Source organism: Girardinichthys multiradiatus, chromosome 20 (genome assembly GCF_021462225.1).
Source record: "Girardinichthys multiradiatus isolate DD_20200921_A chromosome 20, DD_fGirMul_XY1, whole genome shotgun sequence".
Taxonomy (NCBI): Eukaryota; Metazoa; Chordata; class Actinopteri; order Cyprinodontiformes; family Goodeidae; genus Girardinichthys; species Girardinichthys multiradiatus.
The window spans coordinates 3,100,240-3,122,932 of record NC_061812.1 but is presented as its reverse complement, the minus strand read 5'-3'; the positions used below and the strand labels follow the sequence as shown (position 1 = coordinate 3,122,932).

The 22,693-nt window shown below is 40.2% G+C and overlaps 1 protein-coding gene across 3 annotated transcripts in view; it reads left to right on the top strand.

Moving 5' to 3' along the window:
• The window catches only part of si:dkey-49n23.1 (semaphorin-3D), a 99,058-nt gene that overhangs the window by 63,130 nt on the left and 13,235 nt on the right, over positions 1–22,693 (top strand). For all 3 annotated transcript variants that reach the window (XM_047348549.1, XM_047348548.1, XM_047348550.1), the window contains exons 3-13: positions 4,775–4,929; positions 6,327–6,389; positions 6,583–6,702; positions 7,428–7,518; positions 9,617–9,745; positions 9,966–10,108; positions 10,632–10,746; positions 11,068–11,137; positions 15,149–15,293; positions 17,941–18,163; positions 20,912–21,000. In XM_047348549.1, the coding sequence (XP_047204505.1) occupies positions 4,775–4,929; positions 6,327–6,389; positions 6,583–6,702; positions 7,428–7,518; positions 9,617–9,745; positions 9,966–10,108; positions 10,632–10,746; positions 11,068–11,137; positions 15,149–15,293; positions 17,941–18,163; positions 20,912–21,000 (1,343 nt within the window). The remainder of the gene's footprint in view (positions 1–4,774; positions 4,930–6,326; positions 6,390–6,582; positions 6,703–7,427; positions 7,519–9,616; positions 9,746–9,965; positions 10,109–10,631; positions 10,747–11,067; positions 11,138–15,148; positions 15,294–17,940; positions 18,164–20,911; positions 21,001–22,693) is intronic.

The following is a 22,693-nucleotide window of genomic DNA, read 5'->3' as shown; positions in this document are numbered from 1 at the left end:
TGGGAATTCTGTGTTGATCAGAGCAGTTTCAGGGTCTGAGGTCCAGTGATTGCTGGATAATCTGCAGTTAAAGTTGGGGAGGGGGTGGAGATGGAGGGATCTGCTGAGGTCCACAAACATTGTGTGAAAACAAATATCATACTTGCAGATTTAAAGCTGCAGCCTCTGCAGAAGACTGAAAAATCTATTTTCCTCTTCAAGGTTTCAGCATTCCCTCGGCTTCGGCTCTGAACATTCCTTCCATTCATATGGGAATTTTCATCAGCTAGACTGGAAGCTGTACAACCAGTTGTCATGCAAATGAGTCAGTCACTTCAAGGTTTACACAGTCCAGCTGTGCGTGAGTTAGGAACATGATGTGGTGAGCCATTCCAACAATAATTATCAGAAAAGTTTTCTTTAAAAAGGCAACTCAGACTGCAGACATTTCAAGTCTGACCGTAATTCAGGAACTGCAGGGCGGAAAGGATAAAGAATGAGAAGAAAGGGGAATTCTGGGTGTTAAAATGTGTCATGAAGGCCTCAGGGTGTGGAAGGTTCAGAGTTGGAGTAATGTGTATAAATGTGCGTGGTATGTCAGGTGTAAGTCCTTTTGGACGTTATTTCTGAGTTTGGACAGACTGCTACAATCCTAACAGTCAGATTAGAAACAGAACCTTTTACCTCATCATACAGAACCATTTTGTTTACATCAGCGGTCGGATTTTTATGTAGGTTTGTTTCTGCTGCGCTGTCGCATGTCATGATGGTGTGCAGGAGGCGTGTTATTTTTACCCATCAAATCGCAGCGTTCTCCTCGGCTGCACAGTATGCAAGTTAAATGAAGCAAATCCAGTTTTAATCACCTCCATGATTACAGGCAATCCGTGTTCATCACAGGGAGCGATCAATCAATCCCCCCATCCCGTTTTACTGGTAGAAATCTGTCAAATCCTCTGTAAACACATACTGTATATAAGCTTGGTCTGGTGTACAGAAGTCATGTTCTTCCAGAGTTCTTCAGAAAACCCAAACATCCAGAGGTGAAGCAACATCTTCTGAAGTATAGATGTCCATCATAACACAGACCTCAGCTTCATGCACCATATATCGAACTCAGAAATCAGAGCTTACTCTTGCTGCATGTTTCTGCAGATGTTGATTCATTTTCCAACGGGGTTCTTAACTTTACAAATGAGAGAGGTCACACAAGTTGTCAGGAAAATTGCTGGAAAACCTGAAAGCATGACAGATTTCTACTGTATGATGTAAACTCTTTGGCTTCTCCTTCATTTCCCATGTCCCTCAAAGATCTCCTGCTACATTTACTTCTCATTGTGGTCAACTTGCCATCATGGCTGCTTGATGGATGAGATCCTGAAGAATCCAAGAGAAGAGCAGAAGCTCTATAAATAATCTCCTTGTGTCTCTCATTGTGTTGAGGCTGAAATCTCCATCTTCAGTTTATTTATTTTCCAATTATCTGGTGGCAACACCAGCCTAGAGCGGTCATGACTGTCCACAGAAACCACAGCAGCTGAAAATAAAAACTAACAAGTAAAATCAGATTATTAATGAACAGAAATGACAAGAAAGAGACATTAATTCCAAATCCAAACGCTTATATCTGTGTCTCACCTCTTATATCCATGTTACTTTAACAGAACGTCCACGTTGCTTTGTAAATACACTCTAGATTCTCCCGGTTATATTTATTAAACACTCAGGTTACTTTTGTGTACGTGTGATTTCAGAGCTACCATGGTGCTATTTGGTTACTTTCAGAAGACTTAAAGGTCACCATTTTTGAACTCCGAGCAGGTTAAATTACTGTTGTGAAACTTGCTGGTTACTTTTCAGAACTGCGATGGTAGTTTCTGGGTATTTTCCTGGACCTTACCAGTTATCTTTCTAGAATTCATAGAGCAGCTTTATTTCTGAAACGTACAGATTACTTTTGAAAAACGTACAGGTCAGTCTACCCAGAACTTACACGGTGCTTTCCAGTTATTTAAGAAACCTACGTTACATTCCTGTAACTTATAGGTCATATTCCTACTACTCCCAGTGTCCTGTCTGGTTACTATCCAGAACGTACATGTTACTCTATGGTACTTATAATTTACTTTCCTAGAACTTGGAGACCAGATTTATCTCTGGTTGGGTTGACAAAACTTAAAGGTTACCTTTCTAGAACATCTTTTCTGGTTACTGTTTTATAACTTACATTTATAGAATCCTGAGATTGTGAAACTGTGCCGGATTTAAAATGAGTTTGTAGGCCCTGATCTAAATGAATTCAGGCAACTGTTAACATTCCCAGTAAGTTTTGTGTTATAGTCATGTAACAAAGACACATAGTAAAGCTGACAAATGAGCCATCAGTCTTCAGGGTTTTTGTGCCAGATGCAGGAGTTAATTTCATCCATCATGTCTTATTTTCCTCACCAGGACTCCAAATGAAGGCTGTGCAAACAAACCTGACTACATACTTCTGCAGTTATTCAGTCCTTTCCTCTACGGCTGGTTGGTAAACTGAGTCTCTGCTGACACCTGTAAGCCCCCAGTGAAATCAGTGGGACTGTCAGTGCTGTGATTTATTTCTTTCAGGACGGTGCAGCAAATGTGGCGTGCTGCATTCAAAGCCTTCGCTCTGGCTTCAGCTGAACACACAGGCAGCGTCTCTGTGTGCGTGAAGGATGTTTGTACTCCACATGCACCGCGGGGGGTCGTTTCGCTCCACTCACAGCCCATTACAAACTTCATGACAGGTTTACGGAGGTTCATGCTACCTTCTCTGCACTTTTGCAGTTGCTTATTTGCAGCACAGAAATATGCTTTCAGGGCAGATTCATCTGCAGGAAATTTGCTGCTTTTCACTCCAGTTAAATTTAAAGTTAAAGTTGCAGGATGGTGGAGATGTAGAAATCATGAGAACATTAGAAGATCATTAGAAGAACAGGAGAAGGTAAGATATAATATTTACTGTCAAATTAATACCACAACGGCAATGATAATTATCATAATAAATTTTTTTTTTTTTGAGAATTAACCACTGGATTTTGTCAAGTCAATAATAAATGTTTTGAAGTACTTTCATTTATGTTAAAAGTCTCCAGATTTAGGTTTTCTATCACTAGCAACAACATATTAGGCTTTGGCTCCAGAAACTTTAGTTTTACTAACATGAGAATAAATTAATCAAATATCTGACGGATGAAGTTGCGACCATAAATTAGTCTCAGCTGTGGGGAACATGCAGTCAGCCAGAAAAGCTTCATTTTGAATGAATACAGTGTAAAAATAAGTGGAAACCTGATCACTGCAGAAGCCTTCTGCCATGAAATGCTTTAGGTTCCACATCATGACTATTCAACACTGGTGTTTCTGCTTGGCACCGACCCGGCAGCGGTGGGTCCTCTGAGCTGCAGCTCCGGGAGACCCGAGCTGACAGCGTTGCAGAATCAGGAGCGTGGCTGCAGACCAGAGCGGCAGGGTTAATTTGCTCTGCGTCTCCAGGTTGTTTTCTGCCTGCTTTAACACCGACTCCCCAGGGAGGACAGAGGCCAGTCACTGTGTGTGTGCAGGATAAGTGTTAACTTATGCTATGAGCCATTCAACCACAGCATAGATCTACTTCAATACACGTGGAAGAAACCCAGTGGAACTTTTACAGTGAAGGTTTTCTCCTGCCCTGCAGTGTTGGATTACATGACTGTTGATTTATTAATATAAGAGCAGCCAGGTTCAAGCTGCAGGTATGTGGAAAAATGAATTAGACTGACTGCTTTTTGAAACAGGACACAATGAATCATTTGTTTCTTTCTTGTTCTTAAAATTAGGTAAATACATAGATCTCAGATAAACAGTATGAAATATTACTCTACCTCATTCTTTATTTAAGAAGAAGATTCAGACACAGAGCAGCCTGTGGAGCCACTTTAAGCAGTTATTACTCTCATTAATCGCCCTCTAGTTGACCTTATCAGCTTCTCTCATAGCTGTGGAGGAATTCTGGCTCTCAGATGTGGACTCTTTGGTCCAAAGAATGTTCTTACAGAGGTTTTTCCATTAAACATGCTGACAGAGAGTCTGAGATGGAGCTGTTGGGTTTTTCTCATTTCTCTGAGCTCTACGCTCTGACCCTGGTGCTGAATCTGCTGGGAGGTCGACTCCTGGTTGTGTTTTCCACTAATCTTTCTCTCTGCAGAATGATGGACTTCAAACAGTTTGGAGATGACTTTATAATCCTTCCAAGATTGATGGGCAGCACCTGAGTACTACTTAATAAACTTTTGTAGAATTGAATTTTTTTTCCATGACAAATTTATTTAAAATGTAACTCTAAACCAAAAAATCTGGTCATGGAAATAAGGAAAATACAACCCTGATAAACAACGCATGACATATTATACTGTGGCTCAATTTACCGAACAAATAAACTAAAATGTGGATGACTTGGGAAAAGGGTTTGAATCCTCCTGCTGAGGTTACCTGGTCCCAGGACCTGGCTGTTTTATATCAGAACTAAGTCACTGACGTGTGGTTGACTTACATTTGTTTATTTCAGTTCAAACAGTAACGGCTTTGTACCAAAGTTTGTGCTCCCTACCAGGTTTTTAAGTTTTCTGATTATTTGTGTAATCCAAAGAATGATATCAACAGCATCAAGGTTCAGCAAACACAGATTCACACAAACCTTTCTCCATAAATGTTATATCCAGGCTACCTTCAGCTCTAGAAAACTCTGCAGTTTTCTAGAGCTGAACCCTAACTGTTACTGACTCTTTTCCAGATCTAAGGAACGGCTCAATGGTCTACTGGGAAGGTGGGGTCAGTGGAGGCTATCAGGTCCTGCTGTTAGATGAAGATCGAGGCTGGCTTCTGGTTGGAGGGAAAGACCACATTTACCTGCTGAGCCCCGACAATCTGGACCGCCCTACGCAGAAGGTGAGGTGTTTAATGTCTTTTTGGGTTTCTAGGTCCTAAACATTTAATACTAAGCCATGCTGGGTTTCTGACCCAACATGTTTTATTATTTTCTTTGCCACCTACGAAACAGCAAAGCTTTGCTTAAAGTCTAATTATCAGTTTAAAAAACACAAACTATTTTCCAAGTTCTTAAAGCTGATCATTTGGATTTTAACAGAGACTCGTTGGTAGCAGCTTTTTAGGATTAGTCTGAAAAATATCTGTTTTAAAGTAAGAAACATTAAAAACAGTAAGTTAACACGATCTTATCACAAAATATAATCAAAAAGTAATTATTATGTAGCGATTAATTTTCATTGACTTAATAATTACATATTTATAAACATGTAATTAGAAGTTCGTTACTAGAAATCAATAGCGTGACGGTGCCACATAGCTCAGAGGAAGGGCAGGCGCACCATATGCAGAGGCCACAGTCCTGAACGCAGTGGTCCCCGGTTCGATTCCCAGCTGCATGGCTTCCCCTTCTGTCTGCCCCTCCTCCTGTCCAGCTATTAATGAATAAAGGCCACTGTTTGAAAAACAAAAAATAAATTATTAGCGTTCGCAATCAGGTCCTGTTTTATTTCTCAAACATTTTAAGCTCAGCGAAACATTACAGAAACATCAGAACAACATAACAAAATGTTCTAAAGAATAATTAAAGTTCAAACAGTTTACTAACAGCTCTGTTTTTATTATCTGTTTTCAGATTAATTTTACAAATTATAATTAATTAGCTATTAGCATTAGCATTCATTTTCTCCTCTCCTCAAATTCTCCATAAACTGAACTTCACTGAATCACAAGCTATGTAAACTGAAATGATTAGAAGATTATTAATGAATGATTTACTAAACGTTACTTTCTAATTATTATTTATTTGTTATGAATCAGAAAATGAATCAGGAACTCATCATTAGCAGCTAGTGTTAGCAAATATTAACATTAGGCATTAATGTGTATGTTACTGCTGTTAAACATTTTCTTATCATGATGTAACAAATGTGAACAAGGAGTCCTTTTAAACAACTACTAACAAGTATGAAAACAACATATATTTAAGTAATTTATCAAAATGTGGTCAGATGTTTATTACCTATTCATTATTATTATTAACATTAGCAGTTATAATCATTAACTAAGCATTAGCTAAACAGAAGATATGCTAAAACTGTCTTCAGGGAGTCATTATTTATACTAAGGTAACATCTGCTAATTACTTAATCAGCGTATTTTGTTTAAGTTCATCATTAGATATCAGGTATCAGATATTAGGTATTTCCATTAGCATTTGCTTCATATTTAGTTGTTTCCAACCTGCGTTGCTGACTGGATGGATCCCATCAGAGTATTTTTTACATTTTCTCCATCAGATCCACTGGCCCGCAGCTCGAGAACACGTGGAGCACTGCAGGCTGGCAGGCAAAAGTCTGGAGGTAAAAATAATCCCAAAAAAAAGTACAGAAACATGTTTGTTTCTCACTTCATATACTGAGTAACCTTTTAACATTTAAGAACCTGAAATCTACTTTAAGTCATTTTTTTGCACCTATTGCTGCATGTTTTTATCAGGTATACATAGGGAACGTTCACTCTTGGCGTTCACAGACGTTTATGTTTGATTTTCAGAGAGATTGTGCCAACTTTGTGCGTGTGCTGCAGCCTTTCAACAAGACTCATGTTTACATTTGTGGTACCGGTGCTTTCCATCCACAGTGTACATACCTGCAGCTCGGCCACAACCCTGAGGTGAGAAACTTAATCATTTGGTAATTTATCTCACCCTTTATGCTTTAGACTTTTAAACAGCATATTGTTTAACTGAAATGTGTACATGTGCTATGAAATATTTGTAACTTACTTGTTTAGTTTGTTAATAACACTTCCTAATCATCTATTGGTCATTTTTATACTCCGATCAAAGCAAGAATAATCAGGTCAATCGATGCTTTTTCTTTTTACTTACAATATTTACAATATTGTGGATCAGTAAAAGCCAAATGGACATTTCTGTTGTATCTACAGGTTGGAATAGATAACAGAAAGTCTATTTGTTGTGTAGAAAAAAGCTGTGGAATACATTCAGATATGGACTAGAACAGAATAAAACATGGGTCTATATCCTTTACAACCCAAGAACCAGTTTTACCCTCGATCCAGCTAAATACAAGCTGGCTAAAGCCACTATAGCTACATGTTCAGATTTCAGCCTGATAGTCAAGAGCAGCCAGCTCTGGTGGACATGTCTGTACTCAGACGTTCCTCTTTAATTGTCAATTTCTGTAAACTTGTGAACATCTGAAAACATCTCAGTCAGTTTGTTTCTGTAGAGCCTTTATGTTACTCTGATATGCAACAGTGCAACAAAATGGGGGCAGAGAATAGCCTCCTCTTTGCACTTTGTTTTATCACTCATTCTGTGTATGTGTGTGGTCCATGTCTCCCTCCCCTCCCTGTCTGTCCCCATCCTGCAGGAGCCGTTGTTCAAGTTGTCCCACACAGTCGAGTCAGGACAAGGAAAATGTCCCTTCAGTCCCAGGGAGACCTTCACTGCCAGACTGACCGGTAGGTGACATCCATGCACATACATAACACACTGTGTGCACACATAGCCAGAGAAAGTTAAATGATTGTATGTCATTCTCTTCATTTTCTGGTGACACTAATGTTGAGCAGCGTACAGTCCCCTCACTGTCCGCCGGCCGGCTGCAGATTATGAGCTGAGCTGAGACGTGTGTGGTCTGAGTGAGTTATTTCTAAAGCTGACGTCAGCCGCTGCCTCACGCGACACTGTGGACATAAAACACAGCAACTCCATTTAGATCATCCTGACAAAGACAGAGGCCCCAGAGGATCAGCTTTAACACTGAGTTTCATGTCTTCTGATGGATGTTTCACAGCTGGGGAGCAGAGCAGGAAGCAGTCATCAGGCCATCTTTGAATAAAAACTACTTAATCTGCAGGACCATCTGCTGGTCCTGCAGCAAAGTTTTACTTTACTAGAACAATGAACTCTGAGCAAAACAACTATTCATGCTGCAGTTAACTGAGCTAATTTCTCCAGCTACCTAATGTTTATTCAACTGGTTCCCACCGTGTGGGCCAGGACCTTTCAAATGATCATCAGATACGGTAGCTTCTGGTACAGTTGCCTGCATGGTGTCCTAGTTGTTAGCACTGTTGCCTCACAGCAAAAAGGTCTGTGGGTCCTTTCTGTGTGAAGCTTGCATTTTCTCCCTGTGCATTAGTGTTTTGTCAGGGTACTCCAGCCTCCTCTTCTTTCAAATACATGTTAGCTTAATTGGCTAACATGTAAACTGCCCTGAGCTGCAGGTTGTTCAGTAAATATATTAAGTTTGTCAAATAATTAGCTGTAAAGCCTTCTTTTGTACTGACAGCTGCAAATTACCTAATGTGGAGAAACTCGCCTTGTTCATTACTCAGGTGAAAATCTTGCAGGTTCTAAGGTCCACTTCTATGATGTTCTGTTCTTGTCCTGGTTTTTAAATGGATCGAAGTTGTTAACTGGTTGGGCATTCAACAGCTTTATTTTCTTTTGTTTTTGGGATGAGGTGCAGGACCATTACCTCGCCAAACATGGTGTGTTCAATGAGGTCCAAACTGTTTAAATCTGGTCTCAGACCAGAATATGCTCTCTCAGCCCTTCACTAGCATGTACAGATGTTCTGCAGCAAACCTAACTTCAACATTCTTTTTTTCAGCAGTGGAGTCTTGCGCAGTAAGGGTGCACAAAGACCATTGTGGCTGAGTGCATCATTCTTGTTTTGATGGAAACAGTTTCTGTTAGTTCCAGGTGTTCCTGAAGCTTTCTGGTAGTGAGGAGCTCTGGTGGTGCATGGTTTATGGTAAATGATGTTCTGATGATAATTTGCACTGATAGGGGGCATGATTGTTTTCTACATAATGACAGATTTCAGTTGGTTTCTTGGCTTTCTGCACTTTTGGAGCTTCATGTTTGTGATCCTCATTTGTTGGGTTCTTCCACTTCAGTATACATGAACAACACATTTCTCTATTTGTGGGTCAGTTGTAAGTTATGACATCTGTTCTTAATTTCATGTTGATACCCCCCTCATAAATATATTTACTGAGCAAAATGCTTATGTGTTATAATACTTATACTCCTTTCTTTATAAACCAGGAGGCTAAATAGCTTTCATGGGGAAATAAAACATCTTTGTTCTTCTGAGTTCTAGACATGGAAACAGTTTTCATTTTGCTGTCCGCCTTCATTTGTCGTAATTTATGTTCACCACTAAGGTGTAGCTTGTGTAGTGGGATAAGGGACGTAAGGAGAGCAAAAACTAGATCAGTAATCCAGGACTCTTACTGTCTGTTCGGGGAATCATGCAGTTATGATGCTGGATCTGTCCACGTGTTTTATAACCTCTGGTGAGTGTATGTTGAGAGCCTATTTAAATATTTGCAAGGCAGCATAATAACCTTTGGGGTTAGTAAACATTAAAACCATGAAGGTTTTACCCAGGCCAGGTTTTTACCCACAGTTTGTGTCATTTTCCTCCATTAAAGGGAGATCTGAGGAGAGAGGTCTCAGAAAGATGTTCACAGCAGAGCTGGCTCATTGGATTTTCATCAGCTGTGATTGTCTTTGATGCAGTAACCATGCCGTTCCTTCCTTCAGATGGTGATCTTTATGCTGGCACTTCGGTCGACTTCATGGGAGCCAACGCAGCCATATTCCGCACATCAGTTCAGGGCAGCAGTCAGCATTACATCCGCACTGAGGCCTACGATCACAACTGGCTTAATGGTGAGCAGCTGGTTGTTCTCATCGGAATCTGGTGCTCTGCATGAAGCACTTCTTCTTAAACCCTCTTTTTTCACTTGGTCTATTTACGATTAAGGACAGTGGATAAACTGGGGTGTAGAGTCCTTTTTTATTGCATCCCAACATGAATCATTGTCAGTCACCCCTCCTGTGGCTTTAACATTAAAAACACACCTAAAACTACCTTCTCTGTCCTCCCCAGAGCCGGACTTTGTGGGCTCCTTCTCCATTCCTGACACCCACAGTCCAGACGATGATAAAGTTTACTTTTTCTTCAAGGAGAAGGCCGTGGAGGCCGGCCAGTGGGACAAGAGGGTCTACAGCCGAGTGGCTCGAGTCTGCAAGGTGAACATGCCTCATGTCCATCTGCAGAATTTGCTCATCTTTTAGATCACTGACAATGTTTTCGTGCTGCATATTGAACCATTTTTGGAGAAAAACTGAGCCATAGAATACATGTTTATTAAATGAAAATACATGTTTGAGCTACTCTTCAAAAATCGTGAAGCAGATTTAGTTTTTTAAAACATTTTCCTCCCAAGCAGCCAGGCATGCTTGTAAACGACGATTTGGTTCGATAGTTCCTCTGACTTTGGTTGCTTTTTCATTCATTTTCAGTCCAGTACCTGAATATGACAGAGGAGGGTTTTCATGCAGCTCTGACCTCTCAATCATTCAGATATAAAAAGGATCCTAAATTCACATGATTGACCAAGATGTTAGATCAGTTTTTTAGGCCCAACCTTGCTGTGGCGGACCGGTCATGGACCAAAGCTGAGTGAAAAAGCCAACAAATCAGTTTATAATAAGTCTCATGCTCCATATCTGTTTCTGCCCTGCTTCATCGCTCCTGCCTGCCTTCTTCCAGAATGATGTTGGTGGGAAGAGGAGCCTGATCAACCGCTGGACCACCTTCCTCAAAGCCAGATTAGTTTGTTCTGTTCCCGGTCCAGCTGGAGTCGATACTCACTTTGATGAGCTGGGTAACACCGATCCGTTCCCTTCTTTTCCTTCCTCCTGTTCTTAAAGATTTTTTAGGAGAAAACCCCAGAATTTCTCTAATCCATCATTTAATCAACTTTTACAAATCTAAAAGAAAACTCTTCTTTCTTTCAGTATTTTCTCCTCTCAAGAAGGTTCTCGCTTTTCCAGTTTATCTAAAAGTATTGATGCTGATCTGCAACAAAAAATTCCTCTTTAAATAAACAGATCTTCATACTGAGTTCATATCCAGAGTATTTTGGGTGATTTATAGAAAACGTGACTTGGTAAAAAAGTTGTGAACTTGATTTTTTTTTTTTAAGAGGATATCTTTGTTCTGGAAACCAAGGATCCTCAGAACCCGACCATCTACGGCGTCTTCAGGACCTCCAGGTGAGAAGCTTATTTATTTCACAGATTTTAAGGACCATTTTCTAAAAATAAAGCAGGTTTATCAAGCTGAAGTCATCATCTACACACAAAGAAGGTGTGGGGCAAACTCGAGGAACCAAAGTCATCTGGTTCAGACAAATAAAAAACTGTTTCAGACTAAACACTGTCAAGTCAAGGTCTATTCATAGAGCACTGTACCCAGAGAGAGCACATGCATGCACCAAACCGGGATTTGAACCCGGGACCTTCTTGCTTACATTGGATTAAAACTCTCAGATGCTGAGGCTGTTCTGATGCGCTTTGGCAGCTTGTTCCAGAGCCGGGGAGCAGCCGCCCCAAAGGTTCTCCTCTGCTCTCCAGCCTGGTTTTAGGAACTTTGACCTCCGCGTTCTGGCAGGATGATCTAAAGGAAGCGTTCTGAGCGGTGTTGGGGTGCCGGTCCGTTTAGAGATTTAAACTTAATTTTAAAATCAATCCTATAGTGCCCTAGAAGCCTGTAAGGTGAAGTCAGTATGGCGGATATGTGGTCACGCTTGGAGTTTTGCTAAGAAGTTGAAACCAGTTTGATCTGATTTAAATCGGTTCAGTCGAACAGCACCTACTTCATTTATAAAGACCTTCACATTAAAGACAAAAATGTCCTGTAAAAGGATCATTTTTCAAAATGAAGCCCCACACAGTCGACCCTTTGTACAACAAAGTAAAATATAATCTCATTTGTTAATAATTCAGACGAACCTGTTTATTAAATCCTGTGACAACAACTATTTTCTTTGTTTTAAATGTCAGATCCTTAATACTTTCTTTCTAAGCAGGCTTGAATGGTGAGAGATGTGCTAAAACGTTTCATTTTAGACATTCAAACATTGTTCTAATTGACTTTAAACCTCATGTTTTCAGTCATTATTTCTTATATATACTCAAATAGACTGGAGAACAAGGACCCTGTTCACATCTGGTGTTAACATGCTCCCAGGCTGATTGAGATGTAACAATTTGAACCTTCACACCTGGCGTTTTAATCTGTCCTGAGTGATCGAATCATATTTACCCACTTTACAGGCTAATAAACATGGAGGCGCATCCAAGTGGGTTTTCTGTTGAAAACAGGGAGTCCGCAGCTCCGCTGATGCTTCTGTAGCATCTCAGATATGTTCAGCTATTTGAACTGATTTTTATTCAGGCATCAAAACAGGTTGAGGTTAATCTGAGTCACATTTCTGTTCAGTTATTTCAGTTTCTAACTTTTTATGAGCCTAATTACACATCTGACACACCTGATATGAGAGAGGAACAGAGGAATAAATAATATGAGGGTATAGAAAGTTCAGTGTCAGCGCACAGACACTAAAGATTTTAACCTGTAAAGCCCTGAGGGGTTTTAAAGCAATTTCCACCTGAAATTACATCCCTTAAATAAATCAAGTATAGCTCCACAGTTATAAGGCCTACATGCAAACGTTTGGTACCTGTGTACAGGTACAGGACATAAACGAATATTTTTCCAATGGAACCACTATTGTAACTGTTGTCTGATTTATATGTTATTAAACAAACAAAAAAGAAAAAATGTTTGAGCCTCACCAAAGGTTTTTTCTAAATGAACATTGCAAAACACTATGGAAATCCTTTGGTATTCCAACCCCCAGGTTGCCTTTATTCATGTCCTCACCATAACTGCAGCATATTTGTTCCACAAAGGTTTTAGAGGACATTGTGCCAGGCAGAAATGGCAGTTAGGCAAAGGGTGCCCAAACTTTCCCAAATGTGTTTTTCACCTCATTAAAAGGAAATTAAAGGAAATCTGGTCAAAAGTGCTGATTTCCACTGTAGTAGTCCTTCTGCATATGACATAGCCTTCGGTTATGACAGTTACCCTGTATCATCAACATGTACAGTTGCAAACTTAACTGGAAGATAACGGAGTAGTGCGCAAGCTAGCAGCCAGCGGACAGCAACCAGTAGACTGTAATGTTCAAGCAAATTACATCATCAGAGAAAGTGCTAGAAAGACAAGTTATACCTTGTTAGAAAGGTGAGAGTCTCTAGTTTTTTATATGAGACATATGGGGATGCTGCAAAGAGAAAGTTGCTTTCTGTATCATTTTGTTTACTATTGTTTACTACTACAACAATTTTGAGGACAATGTAGAACAGAAGACAGGCCCCTTACACACCTTTATTAGTCCACACCCATAGTACGGCATAACATAACCCAAATTATGATATGTAATATCTTCTTTGAATGACTCATTTTATAACGCAGTGACTGCAGAGGGTTCAGCCAGCTACAAAACTATTAAAATAACCACAAAACTATAGAGAAATCTCACTCAACCATCCAGCAACCTGGTATCCTCCTATCAATACAATCCTGACCTGTGAGAGAACATCTTGTTACCTTTAGGAGGATTGGAACGAGTAACACAGATAGCAGATAGCTGACAGCAGCCCTGGTTTTCCTAACAGCTGCGTGCAAGAACCTTTCTTCTTTAACTGGAGGTCATCCACATAACTCTGCCGCTTGTGGGGAGTCACGTTAGGTCATCCAGCGTGTCACAGGATGGACTGGTTTAAGACTGCACTCATTTGAAGACAGTTATGACCAAATTTTGCTCAGGGAAAACAGGTGGTTTGAGAGAGGAGGGGAAGAAGTCATCTGTGTTAAACGCGAAAATCCAACACTAAAAGAAGAACAGTTCAGATTTCATCTTTCTGATAACTACTGAGTTGTCTCCCCAGGCCAGGGGTCTCCAACCTGCGAGACCCCTGGCTCGCAATAACTTTCGCTAAAAATGCTAAACAACCAAGTTGTGGTTTGAAACATAGATATATAACAAATGCAGGTTCCATTAAGATGGATGGATGGATGGATGGATGGATCTTTAAAAGGTCTTATGTGGTTTTACAGCCCATTTTACCTTGGGACATGAGACCAAAACAACAACATTAAGATCATGTTTGGATCGTTGAGCAACAGCGACCCAATCATTGAGCTGAATAGAGGGAAGGACCACTGACTGTGTCCTAATTGACCCAGTAGTGACTTTAATGGCCCTAGTGGTGTAATTGTTCTGACCTTAACTTATTAGTCTTTACTTTCAACATTGTTCAGAACTGGAAAAGCCTTTTGGATGAGAGGCGGAACGTCTTCAAGAAACTAGAGAAGAGGTCCAGTAGTCTTCTACTGAAGCACTTAGGATTGTCATGTCCTGGAAGACTGAGAATCTCTAGCAGCGTGTAACAGTCTGCTAAAATCATGTTACTCACAAGTTACCAAGATTACCGCTGGAGGTTTCTGAAAAGATACATCCTCCACACACTTTGAGCACTATCTGGAAACATTCGGCTCACTCTGGACTAAAGGTTGGATTCATTTCACGCCCCTCCTTTCTTTTCTTTGCCCTGGTAGCTTTTTTCATTCATCCAATTATTTCTGTAATACGAGGACAGATAAGCAAGCACAACATTTCCAACCCTTACAAACAATGAGTTTTCAAGTGTGCATCTTGAAATAAAAGCTTATGAGATGCTCGCCCAAACGGAGTTTAAAGTGTGCTAATGTGCCATCCAGGATCTGACCTTCCTCTGAAATTCCTCTGGATCCTCGCTGCCCTGTTGGCACATGCACACCATCCATGCTCAGGGCCAGAGGTGGGATGTGGGTGGGTGCCTGGGGTCCAAGGTGAAGGGGCCCAGCAAGTTGTGTTTTTCTAACCCTGATGTTTAAAAGCAGACCCACCTCTCTTTCCTCTGCCTCATCCCTCTCTCCTTTTTATCTTCTTCTGTCGTTCAGTCTTCGACTCACTATTCTCCTTTCATGTTTTTGCATTATTCCTCTTGTGTTACTTATTTCATCTTCTTTACATTTTGTGAAAACACAATAAATTTTTGGTTTTTCTTGCTGCTTTCACTTTTCCACCACTGATTTCATTCTCTCCGTTCTTTAAATGTCTCTTTAAAGTCCAATCCTCAAACCCAGGTGAACCAACTGGTCTCCTTTCTCCACAGTTCCATATTCCAAGGCTCAGCTGTGTGTGTCTACTCCATGGCGTCCATCCGTGCTGCCTTCAATGGACCATTTGCCCACAAAGAAGGTCCTGACTACCGCTGGGTTGAGTACAAGGGCCGCATCCCCTACCCGAGACCTGGAACTGTGAGTTCAAGACACACAATAAGCTTTCAGATAACACTGTTGTTTGCTCCGAGTTGGTGTTAGAGGCCATTCCTGCAGAGCGAGTGAACTTCACCGAGCAATGTGCAGAAACAGACCTGATAAGAAAATAGAGTACATACATTCCTGTGTAGGTTACTTCCATTACAGTCCCCTCAGGAAGGTAATTATCCCACATTATTCCTGCAGCCCCAGTCAAGCAGAGCTATGATCAGTCACAACAAAAACAAGGAACCCTGCAGCAGATGGTCCAGCTCCTCTGGAGACCTCATTCAAACATCATGGAGACAGTTTAGGGTTTCATGAAGAGACAGAAGCTGCCTGAATCCAGACAAACCTCAACAGTCCAGATATTTTTCTTAAAGGTTGCTTAAAAACTAGATCTGTTCTTGTCCAGAAAAATACAGGAAGTCCAGAAAAGTCAGGAATATTTTTACTGCATGCCACAATGGGCTGGACACAGAGCAGCAGTGGGCATGCTCAAAACAGGCTGTGACATCATCAGTTTCCCAGATCTCCATTCATTAAGTTCATTTGGATGCACTGAAACAAACTGATTAAACTTAAGGGAACAAAAAAATAGCAATCACACAATTTCAAAGCTGTTTGTGACACTAGTGCTATTTTCAATGTCAAATAAACATAATAAGACATTTTAAAAATACAAGAACACTAAATAAAATCATTCCTGATTCACTTTTCTTTCCAACGTTGCTTCATTTCATTGAGGTTTGTAGATTTTTGTTTCTACAAAGCTCTCTGAAGGTCCCACCATACCATTCCAACCAACTCTGTACTTGGGCTGAATCTGCTGCGATGTCCGGTCCTGGGAAGATTGGAAGCTGTCTGAGATGTTTTCTCTTGGGACTAATGTTTCTCTTTGTAGAACAATGGACTTCAGATCATAGACCTTATAACCCTTCCCAGATTGATGGGCAGCAACAGTTATTGCTGATGTCTTTCCAACTTGGGATTGTGTTAATTCCCAACTCACCCCACATTTGCTAAATAATTCCCACCCCCTGCCTTTATAGAGCTGCTCATAATAATAATAATCATTTAATCTATGCCTTTGATCACTTGGCTGCCACCTCCCCTTTTATTTCAAATGAAAAAGGGAAGGATTTCTCTCACTGCTGCTGTATTTTGGTTTAGTATGATGTATAAACACTGTACTTGGTGATGTTTATCTGGGGCTTAATTCACCTCCTTTGACCAAATGGTTTTTATTAAATCCTGATGTGTAAAATCTCTGAACTGAAGTAGGATCTTTTGACTGTGTTTACAGGATAATCAATACAAGATTAATTAAACAAACTGTATCTAATATTTTTATGCAAATTTGATTAAACGTAGTTTGGATGTCTCAATCTGCACCACAGAGTGTGCATATTTTTTTGAGCTAGCACATTAAGGAGTAGGTTTTGCCCAAGTTTTTCCTTGTATTTGGTTAAACTGTCACGTTCGTTCTCATAGTCCATCATTTGTCCCAAAAATATTGGAAGCTGCTTGGCATTTGTGTTTTAGTGAAAAATTAGGAATTTCCTGTGAGATCCGAGTCCAAACACATAAAGCATATGTAATGAAAGGAGGCTGATGAAGCTGTGAGAGGTTGAGGCTCTGCTGGTCAAACACTTCAGCTCCTCTGGGACGTTTCAGCGTGTCATGAGGGCAGAGGAGTGTGTGTGTGTGTGTGTGTGTGTGTGTGTGTCAGGTATTATTTCAGCTCTCTGTGTGCCGTTCAATCATGCGGTTGACTGCAGGAGAGGTGAGCCGTGTCAGCGATGAGAACCTTGAATCAGGCAGCATGATTATAAGCCACATGAAGCTATCACAGAGACTCTGTGGTGGTAACCTCCTGACCACCGACTCTCCGCAGAGACAATAATGGCTTCCACATTTCTCACTTCAGCTCGTTTTACTGGGCTGCACCTTTTCTCTTGTTACTTTATCTGTTCAACAAATTAATCTCTCCTGGTCCTAATTTCTCATCTCTCCATCATCCTCATGTTGTCATTTTCCTCTCTGAAAATATGACTTTCTGCTCAAATCAGCATGTGGTTTCACACAAGATGAATTTACCTCCCCTTGGTTGCTTATTTCTAGAAAGACAAGGTTTTCCAATGAGTTGAGTCACGTTTAAACTATAAGATGAGACCAAAAGTCTTTGAAGAGTTTCATAGCTTAAACACAAATCTCAGACCTTCTCGGCTCACAGAAATAAATTTGTTTTTCAGTTTGTTTTTTGTCTCTAAAGATGTTTAGGAGAAGAAATGAACATGAATCAGGAGCATCAGAACCACGGGACCACATTTTATTTAACAGACACCAAATCACTGCTTTGCTTTTAGTTGTAATGTTAGTATTTTCTAAAAATCAACCGTTTGGATTTTAGAAAATATTTGAGTAGATTTTTTAACTCTGATTAGATTTCTTCATACTTGAGTTGTAGCTGAAATGTTCTATTATTTTCTTTTATTTCAGCTGAAGTTTTAAAACATCATGTAGGCGCAACTTAAAATGTCACTTTCCAGATTTAGTTTTGAACACTTTCGTAAAAGTGGAACCCTTCTGTCTCCTGACGTCCTCCCTGATGTCCTTCTCTCAACGTTCTCGTCTGTTTTCTAAGTGTCCGAGTGAGACGTACGACGCTCTGCACAAGTCCACCAAGGACTTCCCAGACGAGGTGGTGAGCTTCATGCGGCAGCATCAGCTGATGTGGGAACCCATCCTGCCTTTGGGTGGCCGACCCGTCCTGACCCGGGTCAACTCCCCCTACCTGCTGAAGAAGGTTGTTGTGGACCGAGTGGAGGCTCAGGATGGACCGTATGATGTCTTACACCTGGGAACAGGTGAGAGGGAGGATGAGGAGGGGATGAAAGTCTGTACAGAGGTGGTTTTCAGAAGATGTGCTGCTATAGAATGTTACAGACACTTTAATAATTATTAATTATGTTGTTAATTATTAACATGAAAGGATCACATTTAGTATTAAGGTTTAGTGATGTTCATTTCAGTGAAAACGGAAATATTTTAGCGCCCTTCAGTCTGTGCTTCTTCTCCAGCTGCAGGAACCTGGTGTCAGTTTGTAAAAAATCCTTTTTTCAGTCCAATTTTCCTTTCATTTTCTTGTCCATCATTCTATTCTCTTTATTTTATCTATTTATTTTTTAAATTACCTCTGTGGTTTGTGTATTTATTTTCTTTGTGATTGTATGTACAGCGCTTTGAGTGTCTCGTTGCTGAAAAGTGCTATATAAATTAAATTACCTTACCTTACCTTACCTTACCTTACCTTACCTTACCTTACCTTACCTTACCTTACATTGCCTTACCTTACCTTACCGAAGGTTAGATTCTGTGTTTGAACCATAAGTGGGTTTGTGATAAATGAGAGGTCATTAAATGGCTGGTGACAGGCCAGGGGCCCAGAGCTGCTCCATATATTTCCTCTAAGTGGATTCCTCTCCGGGACCTTTCACCTCCCATCAGCTGCACATTTACCAGCCTGAATAAAACCCTGTCTCTGTTTCAGGTGCTTAGTTTTCACACAGCAGAACTGGGATTCATGTCTGATGGATCCTTTTCTAACTTCCTTGTCCTACTTTTACTGGTATCAAATGGGTCAAAAGTTTTTTTATTTATGTTGACTTAAATAAAAAAAGAATTATGAAAAATTAAGAAATTAAATAATTCACAAATATATGTACACCCCTAAGGCCCTTTACTCTGATACCCCTAAATAAAATCGTGGGAAACCAGCTGCCTTTAGAAAGCTAATCATTAGACCCCAAATAGTTTCTAATGTAAGCAGAGTCTAACTGCAGCTGTTCTGTCTCTGGCCTCTGAGGTTCTCTTGAGAACATTAGAGAACAAACAGCATCATGAAGACCAAGGAACACAGCACACATGGCCGGGGAGAAGGTTGTGGAGACGCTTAAAGCAGGGTTAGGTTTTACAACAATATTCCAAGCTTTAAACATCTCCCAGAGCTCCGTTCAATCCATCATCTGAACATGGAGAGAGGATGGACAAGCTGTAGACCTACCAAGACATGGAGGTCCACCTAAACTGACAGGCTGGGCAAGGAGAGCATTAATCAGAGAAGCAGCCAAGAGGCCCTTGCTAACTCTGGAGGAGCTGCAGAGATCAACAGCTCAGGTGGGAAAATCTGTCCACAGGACAACTATTAGTCATGTACTCCAGAAATCTGGCCTTTATGGAAGAGAAGCGAGAAGACAGCCATTAGAAGTCCTGTTTGCAGTTTTCTGAAAACCATGAAGAAGATACACGTGGAAGAAGCTGTTCTGCTCAAAGGAGGCCAAAACTGGACCTTCTGACCAACATTCAAAACTATATTTGTGCCAGGAAACTTAACATTGCAGCAAACCCTCCCCATAATGAAACATGGTGGTGGCAGCATCATGCTGTGTGGAGGTTTTTCTTCAGCAGGGACCAGGAAGCTGGTCAGAGTTTATTTGAAGATGAACGAAGTTAAAGACGTGAGACCATTTTTGAAGCATGAATCATTTTCTTCTACTTCACATCAATGCACAGCTTTGTGTTGGTCTGTCACATAAAATCCTGTTACCATACAATGATGTTTGGGCCAGTAACACGACAAGATGTGAAAATGTTAGGCAGTGAGAAGACACATCTGTTTTTGATATGGAGAAAACCTAAACCACATGCTGTATCTCAGAGTCCCTCAGCATGATGTTGATCTCACCTTGAAAGGAGCCTGGAATGTAATCTACAAGTTCAGCTGCAATTTGTTGACAGTTCAGAGTTTAAACCTGACAGGATCCCACTGATGCTGCTTCAGCCTGCAGCTTTACATGGTGGAACTCATCACAATGTGGTACTAGAACTTTCATTCATCGGACACTTTCACACTGAGATGTTTTAGAAGGTTTCCTTACCTTACAGAAACAACTGTTGCTGTGCATCAATAAGTCCTTTAAATGTCCTGTTGATATAATAAAACTCCTGTTAGGATGCCGTCTGCTCAGACAATCTATTCTGGGTCAAATACACTAACATTCCTCTTTAGTTCACCACAAAGACGGTTATGTGACTTTTTTATTGTTTTTCTAAAGGATTTATGATGTTGATGTTGTCCAAAGATGCTTATGCTGCACAGCTGTTCTCACAGAGTTTTGTTAATCAGCCTTCAAAGTACACAGCTAAATTTACTGATAATGAAACATGATCATGTTAAATGTGTCATTGTGGCCTCTCAAGACTGATTGAAGAACCTGCAGCTAACTACAGGAGACCTGAAGCTGCTCAGTCTCTTGTTCGGTTCTACCTCCGGACTAAACTGCTCACTTCAGAAGAAAAACAAATCAGCTTCTAGGATTGTTAAACTGACCTTTATGTGTGTGAATGATAAAACGGGTTTGGATTCCCTGTTTTTCAGTGGAAAAGTTTAGTTAAAGTAAATAAAACCAAAGAAGCTTCTTCGGAAATCAAAGCATTCTGCAACATTTTACAGCAGAGATACTCTGATATAAACCAGCGTCTGTATTTGACAAGGCAGAGCTTTCACTGTGGGCTTTCTTAACCTTCTCTGTTCTTCTTCATGTGATATTTTCCAGATGATGGGAAGGTGGTGAAGGCTGTGTCTGTCATCAAAGACAACTGGGAAACAGAGGAGGTCATTCTGGAGGAACTTACTGTGTTCCAGGTGAGATTATCCAGAACAGATCAGTTTATCAGCCCATCAGAACTGCAGCTGCTCCAAACTGCTGTAACTGAACTGGACATTTAAGGCTGAAAGCTTGTTTTAGGATCTCCTTGTGCTCCTCTGCCAACCCTGCACCGTGTGACCTCCCACATGAGACCTCCTTTAAGCTCCCAATGGGACATATTTGTCCAGAAAAACTGCACTCATCTTAAAACCAGATGGAAGGGCACATATTTCCCAAAATCATCTGTGTGAAAAATCGTCAGAGAGAAGGAAAGAGATCATTTTTTATGGATAAAGCAAACACAGGTGGAAAGAAGCTAATGATGAAAGAACAGGACACAGCTTGTCATTAAATTAGAACAGGAACAAACTAATTTCCCTGGTGGCTGGTCCACTTGTTCAACCTGCTGCTGGTCCTCAGTTTTCTGTTGAGATAGATTTGGAAAGACGAGAGGCTGGTCTGCAGCCTGACCCTGGTGTTGACAGGACGGAGGACACCCAGATCACCGTTAAAATACTTTCAGTGACTCCCCCTCCTCCTTCAGCTTGACCCCTCGCCTCAGAGCGGTCACAGGTCGCCGACTCCTTTTGTGAAACACTGAAACAAGTCAGCGACCCAGAGAAATGGAGATGTGGGGAAACATTAGCCCTCTGAAGAAGAAAAAAGAAAGAGACTTATTTGATTTCCAATCTTGGTAGCTTCCCTTACCCCGCAGTCAGTTGTAGTATTTCATGTTGCTGGGAGGCATTCCTCGACCTCCGCCTCCTGAAATATGACTACTGTTGAAGACAAACTCGGGGGGGGGGGGGGGTCGTGTCAGTCATTCCTGCAGATTAATTCCTGATCTATCTGTCTATCTGTCTATCTGTCTATCTGTCTATCTATCTATCTGTCTGTCTATCTATCTATCTGTCTATCTATCTATCTATCTATCTATCTATCTATCTATCTATCTATCTATCTATCTATCTATCTATCTATCTATCTATCTATCTATCTATCTATCTATCTATCTATCTATCTATCTATCTATCTATCTATCTATCTATCTGTCTATCTATCTATCTATCTATCTATCTATCTATCTGTCTATCTATCTATCTATCTATCTATCTATCTATCTATCTATCTATCTATCTGTCTATCTATCTATCTATCTATCTATCTATCTATCTATCTATCTATCTATCTATCTATCTGTCTATCTATCTATCTATCTATCTATCTATCTATCTATCTATCTATCTATCTATCTATCTATCTATCTATCTATCTATCTATCTATCTATCTGTCTATCTGTCTATCTATCTATCTATCTATCTATCTATCTATCTATCTATCTATCTATCTATCTATCTATCTATCTATCTATCTATCTATCTGTCTATCTGTCTATCTATCTATCTATCTATCTATCTGTCTATCTGTCTATCTGTCTATCTGTCTATCTGTCTATCTATCTATCTATCTATCTATCTATCTATCTATCTATCTATCTATCTATCTATCTATCTATCTATCTATCTATCTATCTATCTATCTATCTATCTATCTGTCTATCTATCTATCTATCTATCTATCTATCTATCTATCTATCTATCTATCTATCTATCTATCTATCTATCTATCTATCTATCTATCTATCTATCTATCTATCTATCTATCTATCTATCTATCTATCTATCTAT